This window comes from Plectropomus leopardus, chromosome 21 (assembly GCF_026936395.1).
Source record: "Plectropomus leopardus strain MGB_pleo_1.0 chromosome 21, ASM2693639v1, whole genome shotgun sequence".
NCBI lineage: Eukaryota > Metazoa > Chordata > Actinopteri > Perciformes > Serranidae > Plectropomus > Plectropomus leopardus.
The window spans coordinates 23,616,683-23,632,144 of NC_142196.1; the positions used below are offsets into that span (position 1 = coordinate 23,616,683).

The window sequence follows — 15,462 nt, forward strand, 5'->3', positions numbered from 1 at the left end:
GTTTATTTCAGTAAAATAACTTCTACCAATTTAATGCAATTTCTTATTTCTTACAAAGTTGCTCAATTCCTTTTGTATGTTCTTGAAAGAAAGGCCAATTTGCTCAGGTTTCAAAGGGTTAATGAAATACTGTTAACGACTGATGTAAACAGTGAAGCAGACATTGTACAGGATTATATATTTGTGTTTTGCTCTCATTAACTTTATATGAAAAATAGGGGGGGGGGGGTAATATTTAACTTACAGGCAGTCCAGGTTCACCCTTCTCTCCATCCTTCCCATCTCTCCCAGGGATCCCTGGTTGTCCGGGGAAGATGTCCTCAGATGGGGGTCCTGGGGGCCCTGGCTGTCCTTGAGGGCCAGGAGGCCCTGGTGGCCCCTGATAAAATTAGATTTTTATTTTTTTTATGAGATTTTTAAAATTATTTTCATCACAAAGAGGGGAAAACTGTAAGGAAGTACCTTCCATGTATTTCTTTAGTTAATTGTCAAATGTTGGCTTTGAGTCTCTTTCAGTGTAAAAATGCAACAGGATGAAAAAAAGTTAGTTTAGTGTTTCTCTCTATAAATATGAAGGAGATAAAAAAAAGTAGCATTATGAAGATTGAAGTGGGAGTTAGAATATGATGCTAAAAATTATCTAACATCACAGAGAGAGAAAACAGAAGTCCACTTACCCTAATAATCTCAGCATCACTGTCAAAGTCATCAAATCCAGACCCCTCCTGATGAACACATGACATATGACCGGTTGATAAATCAATTCAACCGCACAACAGCTCAATTCAGACTGCTCAAATCACTTTAACCGAGAGGTTTTATGTCCAAATGCTTCATATAACATTGATGTCATGTTGCTCCTGGGGTTCATAATAAACTTGTGAAACATAAATGCTTCAACCTGGAACTATAACTTCAGAAAAAACAAGAACAACTGAACACAGTTTGAGAAAGAATGAAAAACAACTGTATTTTCCAAAGCAGAAAGACAGCTGCATCTGAATTCAACAACAGCAAAGATGACTGATTATTTTGTGGTATATCTGGAAAAATGCAGCCTAACTCTACACAATCAATGATGGGAAAAAAGAAAAAAATACCTTTTGTGGATTTTAGCTGGATTTCTTATCTATTTAAAAAAAAAAAAGTATCTCTGCTGAAGCTCATTATTACTGTACTTGGCCTGGGGCTGGACTTGTTATTTTCTGAATCAAGTGCCATAAATAAATTGCAGTATGCCAGGTTTTCCTGAGGCCAAGAAAAGGTAAATTACCTACCAGGAACACTGACGACTTGCTTGGTCGACCTGCAGGTCCGGGAGGACCTGGAGGACCAGGTAGTCCAATACCAGGATCACCCTGAAGGAGACAGCATTGGAATTTTTGTGTTTTTTTGCACATTTAGTTTTTAATTACTGGTTTATGTCCGTGACAATTCACACATTAGTGATGCTCTGATAATATTCAAGCCAATGCATCATGGTGTTGAAGGGTAAGTTTAGTATTTTTCAACCTGGACCCTAATTTCCTGTATTTTTGTATTTAAGTGACTAATGAAACGCCAATTTTTGACATGGGTACACTATCAAGCTAGATGAAAAAGGCTGCAATGAAACCATTTGGGTTGTTCACAGTATCAATAAAAAGCTTGTTTTAGCCACTGAAAGGCTCAGGGTTTTACTCTTCAGTTGGATGTAAACTGAGACTGAGACAATTTTGTTTTTTTTTTTTTTTTTGCAGTGACCCGCTGCGGTGCTGTTGTTTTAGTTCTCAACCAATTTCAAACACTGTGGTTTCCATTAGACACTGAAATAAAAACATAATAGGGTCCAGGTTTAAAAATACCTAACCTACCCTTTAAAGACAGATACTATATACCTTTTCTCCCCTTGGACCAGGCTCTCCTGGTAGTCCTGGGAATCCTGGAGACCCAGTTGCTCCCTGGAGAAAAGACAGTTACAGTAGTGCTCAATGCTACATTAGATGTCATCACATCAGAAGTCAAGTTGAATAATAAGACGAGAGAGCAGAACAGTCATTGCTATTATAAATAAGGCCAAGACCAAAACTTTATCTCTGACCCCAATCTGGTCACTGAAGGTAATGGTCTGGATCAGCAGTTGGTATCAGCTCATATATAAAGTGTAGCTCTCTAAATTAGTACCTCCTGTATGATGAAAATGGGTACATTCCCGCATCAGTTTTCCCCGAAGACAGTAAAAAAAAAATGAACCTATAAATCTAAAAGACTGGAAAGACTTTACTTACTGGGACACCAGTTTCACCTTTGCTCCCCTGGAGAAAAGATAAAAATAGAAAAACAATTCATCATTTTATCTCCTCACCTGTAGGACTGACCTAAACAACAAAGTGTGCTAAATAATCCTTATGATGTTCTGTAATTAGAAAGCCAACTAAGATAAGCTAATGAGCATAAAACTCACAGGCTGTCCATCTTTCCCAGGAGCTCCAGTTGGGCCTGAAGGTCCCTGTGGTCCATGTGGACCCCGCGGTCCCGGCTCCCCTCCCTCCCCTTCTCCAGAGCCTTGCGCTGGAGGGCCGGGTGGTCCTGGAGGACCTGCTGGACCTGGCTCACCTGGCTCCCCTTTCTGTCCTGGAGACACCTGGAGGGACTAAATGTTAAATAGTGATTTATTTATTCATTAATTCACTGGAATATATCAAGTTATCAAACGAAATGAAGACTCCAGTAGTAGATTGTTTGTGCATAAATTGGTTGACAAACAAAACTTGATTTTTTGTGAAAATTTATCATCATAAAGTTGTGACTTCAGCTTTCTTTACGATTTCTCCCACCAGAATATTAAATGTGGCAAATATGGAGTCTCAGTTACAATGACTGCATGATAACTGCATGATTTTGGCCAAGAGGATTATGGGTATAGTTTTATAGGTGGACTTGCCTATCTCTAATAAAACACAGATTAAGTCTTTCTCATTTATTTTGACATTACTCAACAACCATCCAGATGCATTTTATTTGAAAGAGACCCTTTTTGTTATTTTCAGTTCAATTCAGTTCAATTCAATCTTATTTACAAAGCCAAAATCACAAATCACAATTTGACTTAGAGGGCTTTCTGACTGAAAAATTTTGAGAAAGACAGCGTTTTTGACCAGTAAAGCATAATAACATGTTTTACTAGAAACTCAAAATACAAGTATAAATCTGAAAATAAGCATGACAGGTCCTCTTTAAAGTCTTAAACATATGCTATGACATGAACACTGTTTTCTAAATTATGAAGAAAAGTCATAACTTACAGTGTCGAGTACAGAGGCTGGAGTGCTTGGCAGAAATGACTTTACTGTTAAAAAAAAAGAAAAGAAAGTGAGGACATTGAATAAAAATTGCTGTCGATAAAAGAATAACACTTAATTAGCATGATTTAAAAAGGTGGAACTAAACAGAATGATAACCTACATAACCTGTTAGGATATAAACCCTTAATTTAGGGCAGGTCAGTGGAGAGAGAAACAGCTGCTTTTTGTCCTATACAGCACCATCTGCTGGCTAATGTGGGAAATACACAGGAGCTGCTGCCATGGTCATGTATTACAGCTTTAACTCTATGTCGTTACACACATATAAAATAAACACTTTAAGTGCATGTGTGTGACACTGGATTAGATGAGTTTATACGTGCAAGACACTGCCGTTTGCTGCCACCAAAGACACATTTCCTTAAATCTAATAATCTAATCTAAATATATATGATTTATGTTTTTTCCCCCCACTTTTTACTGTAGTCATCTCCTCCTCCTGTCCAGATATGTCCTCTATGTCTTCATCATCGACATCCCTTAGTGTCATCTCAGTGGGCGGAGCTTGGACTGGCGTGCTGTAAGTTGGATCCAGCTCTGGGAAGGGCTGAAAAATGACATAAGATGAAAAAACAAGATTTACAAAAACTTACAAATTAAGGGATGAATTTCTTTAATATACTTTATAAGAAAATTTATAGACTTTTATCAGACGTAAATAAGAACAGGAGAGTTCTTGAATGCATAATCAGAGTGGAAATAATTTGCATAAATGTTTTGCAAAGGCTTGGGTTTAATCAATTCAGCCTGCTTTCATGTCAGATTAAAAGATTAAATGGTCTAGCATTTGTAGATATTAGTTTGACTTTGACTTTTGTTGCACAGAAAAAAGAGCAAAGTGAGTGTCCGCCACAGATGGTAGGAAATGTTTGCTCTCAGACCAGATCCAACTACAGTGTCAGACTGAAAGCAACATTCCTCACATTGCACCAAGCTGGCTCACAGCTCAGCATTACTTCAACCTTATTTTGGCATTATTTTTACAAGATCCGCCGTGGTGATAAAACATCTTGATCCTAATGCCCAAGAAGAGCCCGCCTACCTGTTCAGGAATGATCCATGGAAATGAGAGGCAATAAAAAACAATAAATATTTCCCTGAAAAGCATTGGATTTACTGAATCTGTCCTGATGTGGCTGAGGAGGAAATTTCTCAAATAGCTCTGAGCTGGCTGGATAAGAGCTGACACACATCTGGATGACACCTCAAGCTTCCATACTTCAAAATCTTGTGACATAGCTATGATGTACTTTAATAACCATCAATAAAATTAGATTGGATGGATTTTTGCCATTATTTGTCAATATTTTCCAACTTATTTTGTCTGACTGCCAATGCCGATATATGCACATAATTTTTCACCAAATTCCAAAAACATAAAGTCTCTCCAGTAATGAAATCTATACATTAATATGCAAACAGACAAACCGCAGAGTATTTAAAGATGGACAAGCTGACAGTTCCCTTCAAAGTGAAGCTTAAACATCTTGATTGCTCCCTGGTGGCTGGATGCAGTATTGGTCATAATGCCCGCCCTCTCAAAATTGATGAATGTGACATGGGCCAAAACAAAAGCTCAAAGTACATGCCAAATACATTTTTTTTTTTTTTTTACCAAAGGTTTTTGTGTTTTTTTCAGAAGGTTCTCATCACCCTGATGTTCGTTCAAGTGATAATTTTTTTCTGAAAAGTTTGGTTTTAAGGAGTTTTTTAATACTAAAATCCATCATGATTGACAGCTGTGACAGCCAATCCATGCACTGATATTCAGTGGCGCTGCTATGAATTGGTTAGATGGGTATTTTGGTGGCAACTGCTGCACAGACTCCAGCTCCAGATGACAGTGCAAGATGGCAATGGCCATCTCCAGGATATTTTAGCTTCACTTTCAGCATAGTGGGGGTAAGTAGGGATGCATCGTGCATTTTTATATGCACTATGATACAAATCCAATGCTTTTCAAAATGTACACCTTCATTAGACAAAATAAGAAAATGGCTTTATAATGCATGTAAAACTTTCAATATATTTGTTTTTATGTAACTTTTTCAAACAAAACTGTAAAATTCATCCCACTTTAACAAGTTTCAATGATGCTCTTTCTGAGTAAATCATGGAAACAGCCAAAACCAAGGAAAATTAAGCTATCTCAAAAAACTTTTTGAAGTATCATGTTATCAGCCTGTCATATTGGCAGAATTGCTCATTTTGGACAGAAGCTGATATTTCATTTTAAAGCTTTTATCTCTTAACACCAATGATTTGAAAGATATCATTGTGCTTACCTAAACAAAATAAGAGTAAAACTATTTCTTTTAAGCCACAGTGGGCAGCAGTTGAGAAAGAAAGTCTTGGTAAATAAATCTCCTGATAGTGCGTCTTCGTGCCCTTAAGCAAGCACCGAAATCTCCAGCAACTCCATTGACCTACAAGACTCAGATATTTAATGCATGATCATAAAGTTTCCTGAAACAGAAAAACTTTAAAGTCAAATTTGGAGCTGTAAAGTAGGGCAGAAAATGACACACTGCTTTTACCAAAATTCAGCAATTAGAGCTCTTATTAATTCTCAACAGGGATCGAAAGTCACAAAAAAAGCACTGTTGTATGTGCAAATAAGTCATTTTTGGGCACACTGTGCTTTCAGTCTAAAATAAAGCCTTTGGTAGATTATTATTTTTTGAATGGGGATTGTATTTGGAAAAAAAACAAGAATGAAAGATGGCTCAGTTCTGTTGTCAGGACACAGTCAGGAAAATTATCTTTTTAAGGCTGCTTTTTTACAGGATGACTTGTTGGCCATTTTCTTGCGTCTGAATTTCACCAAGACAGTCAAATAAAGGCTTTCTTGCAGAGAGTAAGATGGGAAATTGCATTGTTGTTCATGTTTGTACAGTAAATCAAACCTGGAGCCAACAGACTATACGAAACAAGAATGTTCATCAACAGCAAGTCTGACATTTTTAAATGCCAGAGTGCCATCGGTTAGCTCTTTACTTTAAGTGTCAAAAAGAACTGCTAAATACGAAACACTATGATTCAAAAAAGAGAAGATCCAAAAACAAGTTCAAAAACACAAAATGTAGCATATTATAGTTTATTTCATTATTAGAAACAAAGGTAGGCTAATGTTATGTTACGTGATGATACTGGTAGATAAATTACGCATGATTTGCCAGCATTTTGATAGCATCCAGTAAGCATAACATCGAATTATCTTTTTGTGGATGATTGTATAGTTGGTATTTGAAAAAGCAAACTTTGCCTATTTTTTTAGATGCTTGTGTGTCCCTTTGTATCAATCTGTGTCCCCTCTCTAAATTTGGAGGTTTTTGTGGGTCCATGAACACAGCGCAAGTAGAGTTGTCCATGAGTTCTCTTTTTCCTCAGCAGCAGTTTGTGATTCATGGGGTGGATAATTGATATGTTGATCCAATCAGAGCTGATCAGATCAGGTCAGTGGATGAGAAGAATAGCTGCTGTGAGTGAATACAAAATTTTAGACGCATCAGAATGAACGGTTAAGTTTCATTTATAATGCATCTTATGTTCTGCTGCTCCATAGGCGCCAGCCCAGAATATTCTACACCTCCTATTCCCAATAAGATTATTTTAGCTGCACCAGTGACTGCAGCTGTATGCCAATCTTCTGGTGAACAACAAGATTGCAGTGAGGCATATTTTAACACTTCAACAAGTATCCCAAAATGTGTAATTATTTCTTTAAGTAAAATAATCAGTACTCTCTCCAACCCCTGCCTCTGCTTTGTTGCCCTGTTGTATTCTTCTTTTCGTTTTCAGAGAGCACCGAGCTGGCAAAGAGCATCACATATCACCATGTTCCAGTCTCGACCAGGCCAGTGAGGAGAGCTGTTTTCCTTGGTCTAAGTCCAACCCAGCTAAACGGGAAGAAAGGAGGGATACTGTTGTATGTGTGTGTGTGTGTGAGAGTGTGCGCGAGTGTGTACACACCATGGTGTACTCTCTCTCCTCCACAATCTTCTTCACTTCATCTCTTCCCTCCATATCTTCATAGGCATCGTCACCGCTTCCGTATCCAGAGGCCTGGAGAGAGAATGAGAGCAGGAGAAAAGGAGACAGAAGATAAACACAGAGGAGGACAGAAATGATTAAACGGACAAATGTGATCTGAGTTCAAGCTGCCGAATGAGCAAACCAGCCAAAAATGCAGCTACCCTCATTTAATTTAACTGGTTCCCACACTTTCAATCAACTTTAGCTTTCAAAACACTGGATATCAGATGTGAATAATGCTCTAAACAATGTTAGAGACAAAGAGAAAGTGGAAACCAAAAGACATGTAGAACAAATAAGATTTATTTTCAGGACATCCAAATATTGATATTGCTGATAAGTGCTGCAGGCACATTTAAATTGTTTATCCTTGTATCAAAATATCAGCCAATCCATGAATAAAACTATAATAAGACATTACAAGGACAACACTGTGTCTTAGTTAATACGATACCCTATCTAGGACAAAATGCATGAAATCTGTTTAACTTTTTGAAACCTGGAGCAACCTCAACTTGCCTTTCACATGTATTTACACCCCTGAACCCAGAGAAAATGTGAGGTTATGATTTAAGAGGTGTGATTTCTTTCAAAAACATGGGGGGAAAGACAATGAGCAACATGGTAAAAAATGTTTAACAAATTGGAATAAATATGCAAATTATCTTTGAAAAGCTAGGGGAAAATGTCAATAGAAAAAAGAAAAAAAGCGAGGGAAAAATCATATTTATAGCCAAGTATCATAATTACATATTTAAAATTATGTTACACTATTATCATTCATTATTTTTTAGGACTTTTTCCTGGTCATATCGTTGTTTGTTCATGTGTTCATTTGGTGTTTGTTGTTAATTAGAAAGGGGAATACCAAATACACAAACGTACATAAATATGACTGTCCACATACTTTTGTCCATCTGTGGTACTGTAGTGCACTTTTTCTACCAGTAGAGGGAGTACTAGTTCCACGTTTAAGCTGCTGAGGCCACGTGTTTTGAAGGTAAAACCACTTCTTTCAGACTGTTTGGGTGTGTGTCTGTGTGTTGTTGTGCACACACTCACATATGGATCGTCCTCCTCACATTGGTCATCTGGGGCCGTGGGATCAGACTTCAGCACCAGCTGCTGGATGGAGCCCTGGAGAGGCGATAACAAGGAGTGGAAGAAGAGGAGAGTCTGTGTTATGTTGCGTGGTAATTTCATTCAGTCTGTGTCATTACATTTTATTAAAGCTTAGCGCACATTTCCCACACAGCAGCATGCCGCCTCTGTCTCTCAGCGTAACACTTTTTCAGTCTCTCTCTCTCTCTCTCTCTCTGTCATATCCAGCACGTACACAACTGCACACAGTAACACACATTCACACACTCAAACTGACACTCACACACATCTGGAAGTGAAACAGGTGTCTCACGCTCATCCAAACTGTCTGCACGCCAAAGATAATTTTCACATCAATCTCATAGCACCATTTACCACATAGATATGTGTGCAAATTCACATTCAAAGTACAATTACATCATTTTAGTGGACATTGGCATGTGAGATTATTTTAGTACCAATAATTAAGATTACAAATATAAATGCTCCACAACTTGTGTTTTACAACTCAAATCAGCAGCAGGCTTTAGATATGTCTCCATGTGTATGTTAGATCAATTTTCATTTTATTTCATCATTTTATCTTCTTTCATTTGGATACTAATCTTCGGCTTTTTACAGTAGCACAGTATACAAAGTGTCCAAAAAAAAAAAAAAACCCTGTTGAGAAATGTTGAACCATCTTTAAGCCTAGTAACAGCTGCTGGACATCATGCAGGTGGCTCAACAAGGGACCTATAGTAGTGTTGACACTGACATTTCAACGCAATAATGGTTTGCCAGCTTTGAAACACTGATGTCTGTGTTGAAAGGTTAAACTGGTTAACATTAATGAGTGGATGCTTGTTTAAACAGAAGCTGTAAGTGAAGATGTTGGACCTTGGTACAAGAGGTTCATGTTGGTTAATATTTTAATCGCACACAGATGTTTCTAGATCCATCCCTAGAACCATCCCTGAAACCATCACTAAAACCATCCCTGGTACCATCCCTGTCTGTTATGATATTCATACAAAATGATGATTAAATAACACTTTGGCATCAGCACTGTTGGGGTCATTCATTCACTTAATTACTCCCTGTAGAGAGTAATTTGTTACACTATTTGTTACATTACTTTTTTATTAATCTGCAGCATCTCCTGAGATGCATTGTCAAATAATTGTCAGTTAACAATATAAGGCTAAACTTTTCATATGCCTGCTTCTAAGTGCAAAACCACGATAAGAAGAATCAATACAGGACTGGCAACAGGTTAGAACTGACTCAAAATAAAACCAAATCAATAAAGAAAACAACATAAAGTAGGCCGGCCTTCCCAGCAACGCCTCGTACAAAAATGAATTGCCTTAAAATAATATATCAGTAGACCTAAATAAAAAACTGCGAGACTAGCCTTCCTTACACCATTAGATGATGACTGAATTAAAAAATATAGACATTAATATAGACGTTTAAGAAATTATGCAACACAAATTAACATAGCTTTCTGGAAGGTAACTGTAATGTGATTACTTGATTGACTTGATCCATTACATTACTTTGTTACTTTGTTTGTGTTTATGTTTACAGCAACATGTTACCCCTAACATTTGGGCATCAAGTTGTCATTACACAATTGTAAATATACCCAGTGTTATCCAAGTTGAATATACAAATAAAAGTGCAGAAGTTCCACTATTCTGTAAAGTTATCACGCAACAAGAGTTTTAAACCCCTACATCTGCTCATGAGAGAAGCAAGCAGGGACAAATCTAATGTATGCAACTGTTGTTTACCATGAAAAAAGGGCCCCAGTTTATCTATTGGCTATTCCAATTATTTAATGCATGCACGAGTGTGTGCACACATGCAGTTGGTCCTTCAGATGTGAGAGTCAGTGGGTCCGTCCTCTTATTACATTGGTAAAGACTTGCTAAAGGCGATCTCAGCCAAGTTTGTTGATATTCACTTCAGGCCAGAGAACAAACACCTGTTTTTGATGGAATGAAGCTCAGCCTGTGAAATTTAATGGTGGCGACGGAGTGAGAAATAGACATGAGGGGGAATAACACAGAGAAGAAAAAGGATGGGTGGATATGAGTTGGGGAGAGCAACCAAATCAGACACATCTGTTTGTGCAGTAAACAACACATCTGAAATAAACAAAGAACGGGCCACGCAACCATTTCCGATTCTTTTAATCATTTTAGCGTGTGAGTTCCTGCGGATGATTTCAGATGGTCAGTGTGTAAACTTTTCAATTATAGAAATGTGAACACTTGAAGGAAGTGGGAGGGTTTGTCAGTGTCAGGCTGTTTGAGTGACACATTTACAGTTGCATGATTTAAGCTTGCACACAACAAAGTCTATAACACAGATGATCGCATCAAAACATGCACTTTAAAATCTCTTGATACAAAACAGATTAACATGTACGCAGATAATGAAGATGGGATCTGTAATTACATATAGGGACTGATCCTCCATTTGAGGTCACACTGGTAGTAGTTTGAATTACGTGGCAAATGGCTTCAACAGTCATACCATCTATGACATTATCTTCTACTAATCACCAGATTTGAGTTGTCAGATGTGATGAACATGGTTAATATTTATGAACTGAAATGAAACACTGGGCTCACTCATGATTAAACTTTTGTAGATTGGGTGCTGAATCACCAAAGTAGATGTTAAAGATCAGATTTATTATTGCCACACAGACGTTTGGGCCGTATAATAATTCTGAGCTGTCAGAAGTCTTACTTCAGCATCTCCCTTTCTGAAGACACCACAATTGGTCCATCCGGCAAAAGAGGGACAGCCATGTTTCCTGTAAGGTTTTTTGAATGAATGCTGGGACACGGTTGACCCAAAGGAAGCTGTGGGATTTTACAAATGTGCAATATAACTGGAGCTGCGATATTGGAGAGTCACAAGAGATGGAGTGAGAAAAAATACGATGATGTCCACTCAGGTGTTTTGTCAGGGTGTGCTATTTTTAGCTGTGTTATGGTCAAGCAGTTTGGGTTAATTTGGTAAAAAAAATATTGCAGGTTTCAGGCAGGTGGGTCAGTAAGTGCCAAAGCAGCATTCTTAGTAAGTTATTAAAAACTTACACATTGTGCAACAGTCCATCTTCCACCTTCTCTCCCCCTCTCTCTATCACAGTCTTTCTCAAACAAACACAGCTGCTTTGCCTTTCTTTGCCTTTATAATCAGTTCTGCGGTGCTCAGTGTGTCTTGTTGTCTGTCTTTGATCAGAAAAAATCAAATGAAGTTTGTCATATTTAAAGCTCTCCGGTCAGAATGTCCAGTAAAAATATCTCCCTTTGAGAATATGTTGGCCCAACACCTTGTCCTTACAGCAGGTGGGCTTGGCCTGACAGAACTTTTTGGGTAAGCTCTAAGTGATGCTGACAGATACAATAGAGCATTTTTATCTACAAAGCATTTGTTTAAGAACTATATAACTATAAAATATCTATCTATATCTACATCAAAAATTGCAGGTTTGTAATTCTCATATCTTTATGTTTCTTCCTTATGTTTCTGCAGACATCTCAATAAAAAACAAATTAACCATTGTGGTGTTATTTGATAATGTGGCAGCCATTGAGTCTTTCGGTAAGTGCAGACCAGACTTAACCAGACACCTTGTCCTAGCCTTGGGAATCTGGAGCCACACTCATTGCTCTAAGATTTGGTCAGACTGGTCTGAATTTCATGACCTTTGAGTGAGAACTGACATGCCCCAACATATCTGAGCTCAACGTGGTGGTAGTATTGGATATGAAGATTGTCTGTATATATTCTGTAGTCTGGTTAGTGTCTGCTGACTGGTACTCTTGAGTTTTTTCATGTCAGAGATGGCTAAGAAAAAGGTACTTCTAAGTACTTCTAAGGTGCTGTTCTGTGTCTGCAGTTGCTGGCAAGCACCACGTTGAGGAAAGTGTTGTTGCCAAAGCAACGGAGTCGGTCACCTCAGCTGCTGCTGCTGGCAAAGTGTGTGTGTGTGTGTGTGTGGTTTTTTTTTATGTCACGAGATAATTTGATCAAAACAAAGTGTACTAGGACTTGTGGACTGTAAGGCAATACGATTAAATAGCAATTATTTTACTACCTAAGTGTTTTTTTATTATTGGTATTCAGAATTCAGTGACCTCAGTATATATTTCCTGTTCAATCCAATATGAACATTTAACAAACGTGCTCCACAACATACATGCTTGAGCTGATCTTTTATTCCCAACTCCACAAAACAGTTAAAGTATGTCAGCCCGAAAAGCTATAAATGAGACCAAATTCTACACCTGTAACAGGATAATGTTACTTTTTTGGCAGTACAGGACAGCAAGTTGCAGTATCTTGTCCTCATTCAGTGTTTATATAACTCAATGGCTGCATGCATAAATCTGTGCCAAGAAAAACACAACACACATGCACACAAGTTGACCTAAAGCCTCCCCGACAGTGTATTTCCTCAATGTTAAGGGTCGTAAAGCACATTCAGTTGCTCATGGAGAATCGGAAAACTCAAAAATGGCTTGCACACACTCTCTTTTTCTATTTCTACAGTATATTCACACACAGTACACATGGTGCAAGCCGCACACAAACATTTTCCAACAGCCAGCATGAGGTGTGTTTTCAGTGACACCACAGAAAGCAAAAGTATGAGTGAACAATTCAGAGTGAGAGAAGATATTTTGGTATATTTGTTTGCATGTGTGGTCATGTGAAACTGTGTTTGAGGGTAGAACTGCAGAGAGCTACTGCTGCTGCTGCGTGGCTGTTATTACTCTCCCTGAGAGGAGATGGAAGATCTCTAACAGAGCTGCCAGTTCAAACACTGAACAGCTGGAAACCGACAGTCACTACGGGTCCTCTTTGTCTGAGAGAGGAGGACTGTGTGAAGAGGGAGTAGAGGAATAGATGGAGCTTATTGGTGAGAGATAGGAAAGGAAAAGCTATGGAGGGCCTCAGGTGATTTCTCACAGCTTATGATGGCCATACTGGAGGGTTAACTCTTAAGCAATGTCGGCTACATAGGGTTTTCTGTGACAGAAAAGTACACTTGGGATTTTCTGCCGTTGTATGTGGGTATGAAGGGTATCCCTTGATTCATGGTGTCACTTTTAACATCATTTGCATCATGTCTACTCAAAATACTTCTTTCTGGGGGCTGGTGGGTGTCTAAGCCTTAGAATCTATATATTTCTCACTTTATCTTTTATTTTCTGATGTTTGGAAACCAAGATCAGTAAAAGTAGCTTTTGCAGGAATACTTTAACGACTAAATAACAATTACTCACCACTCACAAAATTCCTACCAAGCTTCTGAAAATATGGAACTAAAGAAAGCAGGTGATATTAGCTTAGCATTAAGACTGAAAACAAGGGTAAACAGCTAACTTGGCTTTTTTTCCAAATTAAAACTGCCATACTATTTCTTTAACCAACTGGATTTTTCCTTATAGAGGTTTTATTTTAGATAAATTGGTATTTTAGCAAGGATCAGGGAAAAATCATTTTGTTCCCATGGAGCACTGACAGAATGCCAATGGCTAAGACTTGTGGGATTAAATAATAGTAATTCTATGTTTATTAAAATTACACTTAAGTGAATTATAATACTGTGGGGAAAAAAACTTCCTGTTGTCTTTTAAAATGGTCCAGTGTCACTGCTACCCCACCAAGCTAATATTAAGTCAATAAAAGTCATCCTCTGGGGGCAGTCAAAACAAATGGCCCACAACATCAAAATCTTGAGAAAATGAAAACATTTCTGTTAACATGCAGTGGTCACTTTTGCTCTTTAAGGTTAAGACATAAGGTAGCAGAATATTTTTTTTCAAAAATTTAAAATGATGGTATAATGAAGTGATTTCTGTCTAAAGTGAAACCCAAGCTCTTCATGATGTAAATACCCACGTCAGAGTTGGATTTAAACCACAGCAGGTACAGACTTTGATTTGATAAATTGTTCCAGCAACAGAATGGGACTCCCTTCCGAGGCCAAAAATTCCTGAATAAACACTTTCCTCACCTCCCTGGCTTGTTGAATTTCTTTGAAACTCTCCTCAGATTTCTCTAATAAAACCTTAATGAGAGGAAAAAAGCAATAAGAACTTGTTTCCACTGTCTTGGAAATGAAACATCTTGTAGTCTGTCCATCAAATGAATTTACATAAGTGAGAATGGAGAGAAGGAGAAGAGGAGGACAAAGGTTGAAATGCAGCATAAGAGAGGCAGCTTTTTGTTTTATAGGCCACAGGCCAAGGATTTTTCGAGTTTAGCCATCGGCCATGACTTGATTTATTCAGAAAAAAGAGTAGCTGGCATGTCGTATAATATAAACCGAGCTCTTCTCTTATTAAAATTTTAGATTCTTACAATGTTTTGGACAAGTTTCAGATTTAACATCTTGATAATATTGAAAACTCAGACATTTTTATGGCTCCTATATACACTATATCAACTTTACTTGCTTATTCCATACATATAGAACATAAGCGAAAGGTATTCCCTTTACTCTGAACTATTTTCTCCTCATCATCCCTCCTGTTACATTGGGGGAAATACAGCAAATCATAGATGATTGGGAGAAAAGTGCTGAAGCATTTACTGGTTTGTTTTCATTTACGAGAGTACTGAAAGCTGAATGCAGCATCCCATGTGTGATCTGGTTCCTCAGCACTTCTCTGTCACACACCCTCAATATGACCACACAGGGATATTTTTAATAATTGCACGGGATTGGAAACTTCAACCTTGCATCCTTACTACTGTATTATTTGATTCTACTCTTCTAAATGAAAGAACTGGCGCTCACAGTTGCATCCAGCGTAAGTCATCCAAGACGAGAGACTCAGATGAGAGATCCAAAAATGTAAATCACATACAGCTTGTCATTTATGAGCTCTCGCAGGATAAAGCAGAGCTCATAAACACATGCGCTCATTCAGTCCTTGTCTGCTGTGGTGGTCATAAAGCTGCCAAC

At 37.9% G+C, this 15,462-nt stretch overlaps 1 protein-coding gene across 3 annotated transcripts in view; it reads right to left on the bottom strand.

Moving 5' to 3' along the window:
- Positions 1–15,462, bottom strand: part of LOC121960468 (collagen alpha-1(XV) chain-like) — a 75,027-nt gene that overhangs the window by 16,041 nt on the left and 43,524 nt on the right. For all 3 annotated transcript variants that reach the window (XM_088072014.1, XM_088072012.1, XM_042510173.2), the window contains exons 6-15: positions 8,442–8,516; positions 7,317–7,409; positions 3,759–3,891; positions 3,285–3,328; positions 2,444–2,632; positions 2,268–2,294; positions 1,878–1,940; positions 1,278–1,358; positions 678–725; positions 245–379 (exon numbers count right to left, since the gene is read on the bottom strand). In XM_088072014.1, coding sequence (XP_087928140.1) covers positions 245–379; positions 678–725; positions 1,278–1,358; positions 1,878–1,940; positions 2,268–2,294; positions 2,444–2,632; positions 3,285–3,328; positions 3,759–3,891; positions 7,317–7,409; positions 8,442–8,516 — 888 coding nt within the window. The remainder of the gene's footprint in view (positions 1–244; positions 380–677; positions 726–1,277; positions 1,359–1,877; positions 1,941–2,267; positions 2,295–2,443; positions 2,633–3,284; positions 3,329–3,758; positions 3,892–7,316; positions 7,410–8,441; positions 8,517–15,462) is intronic.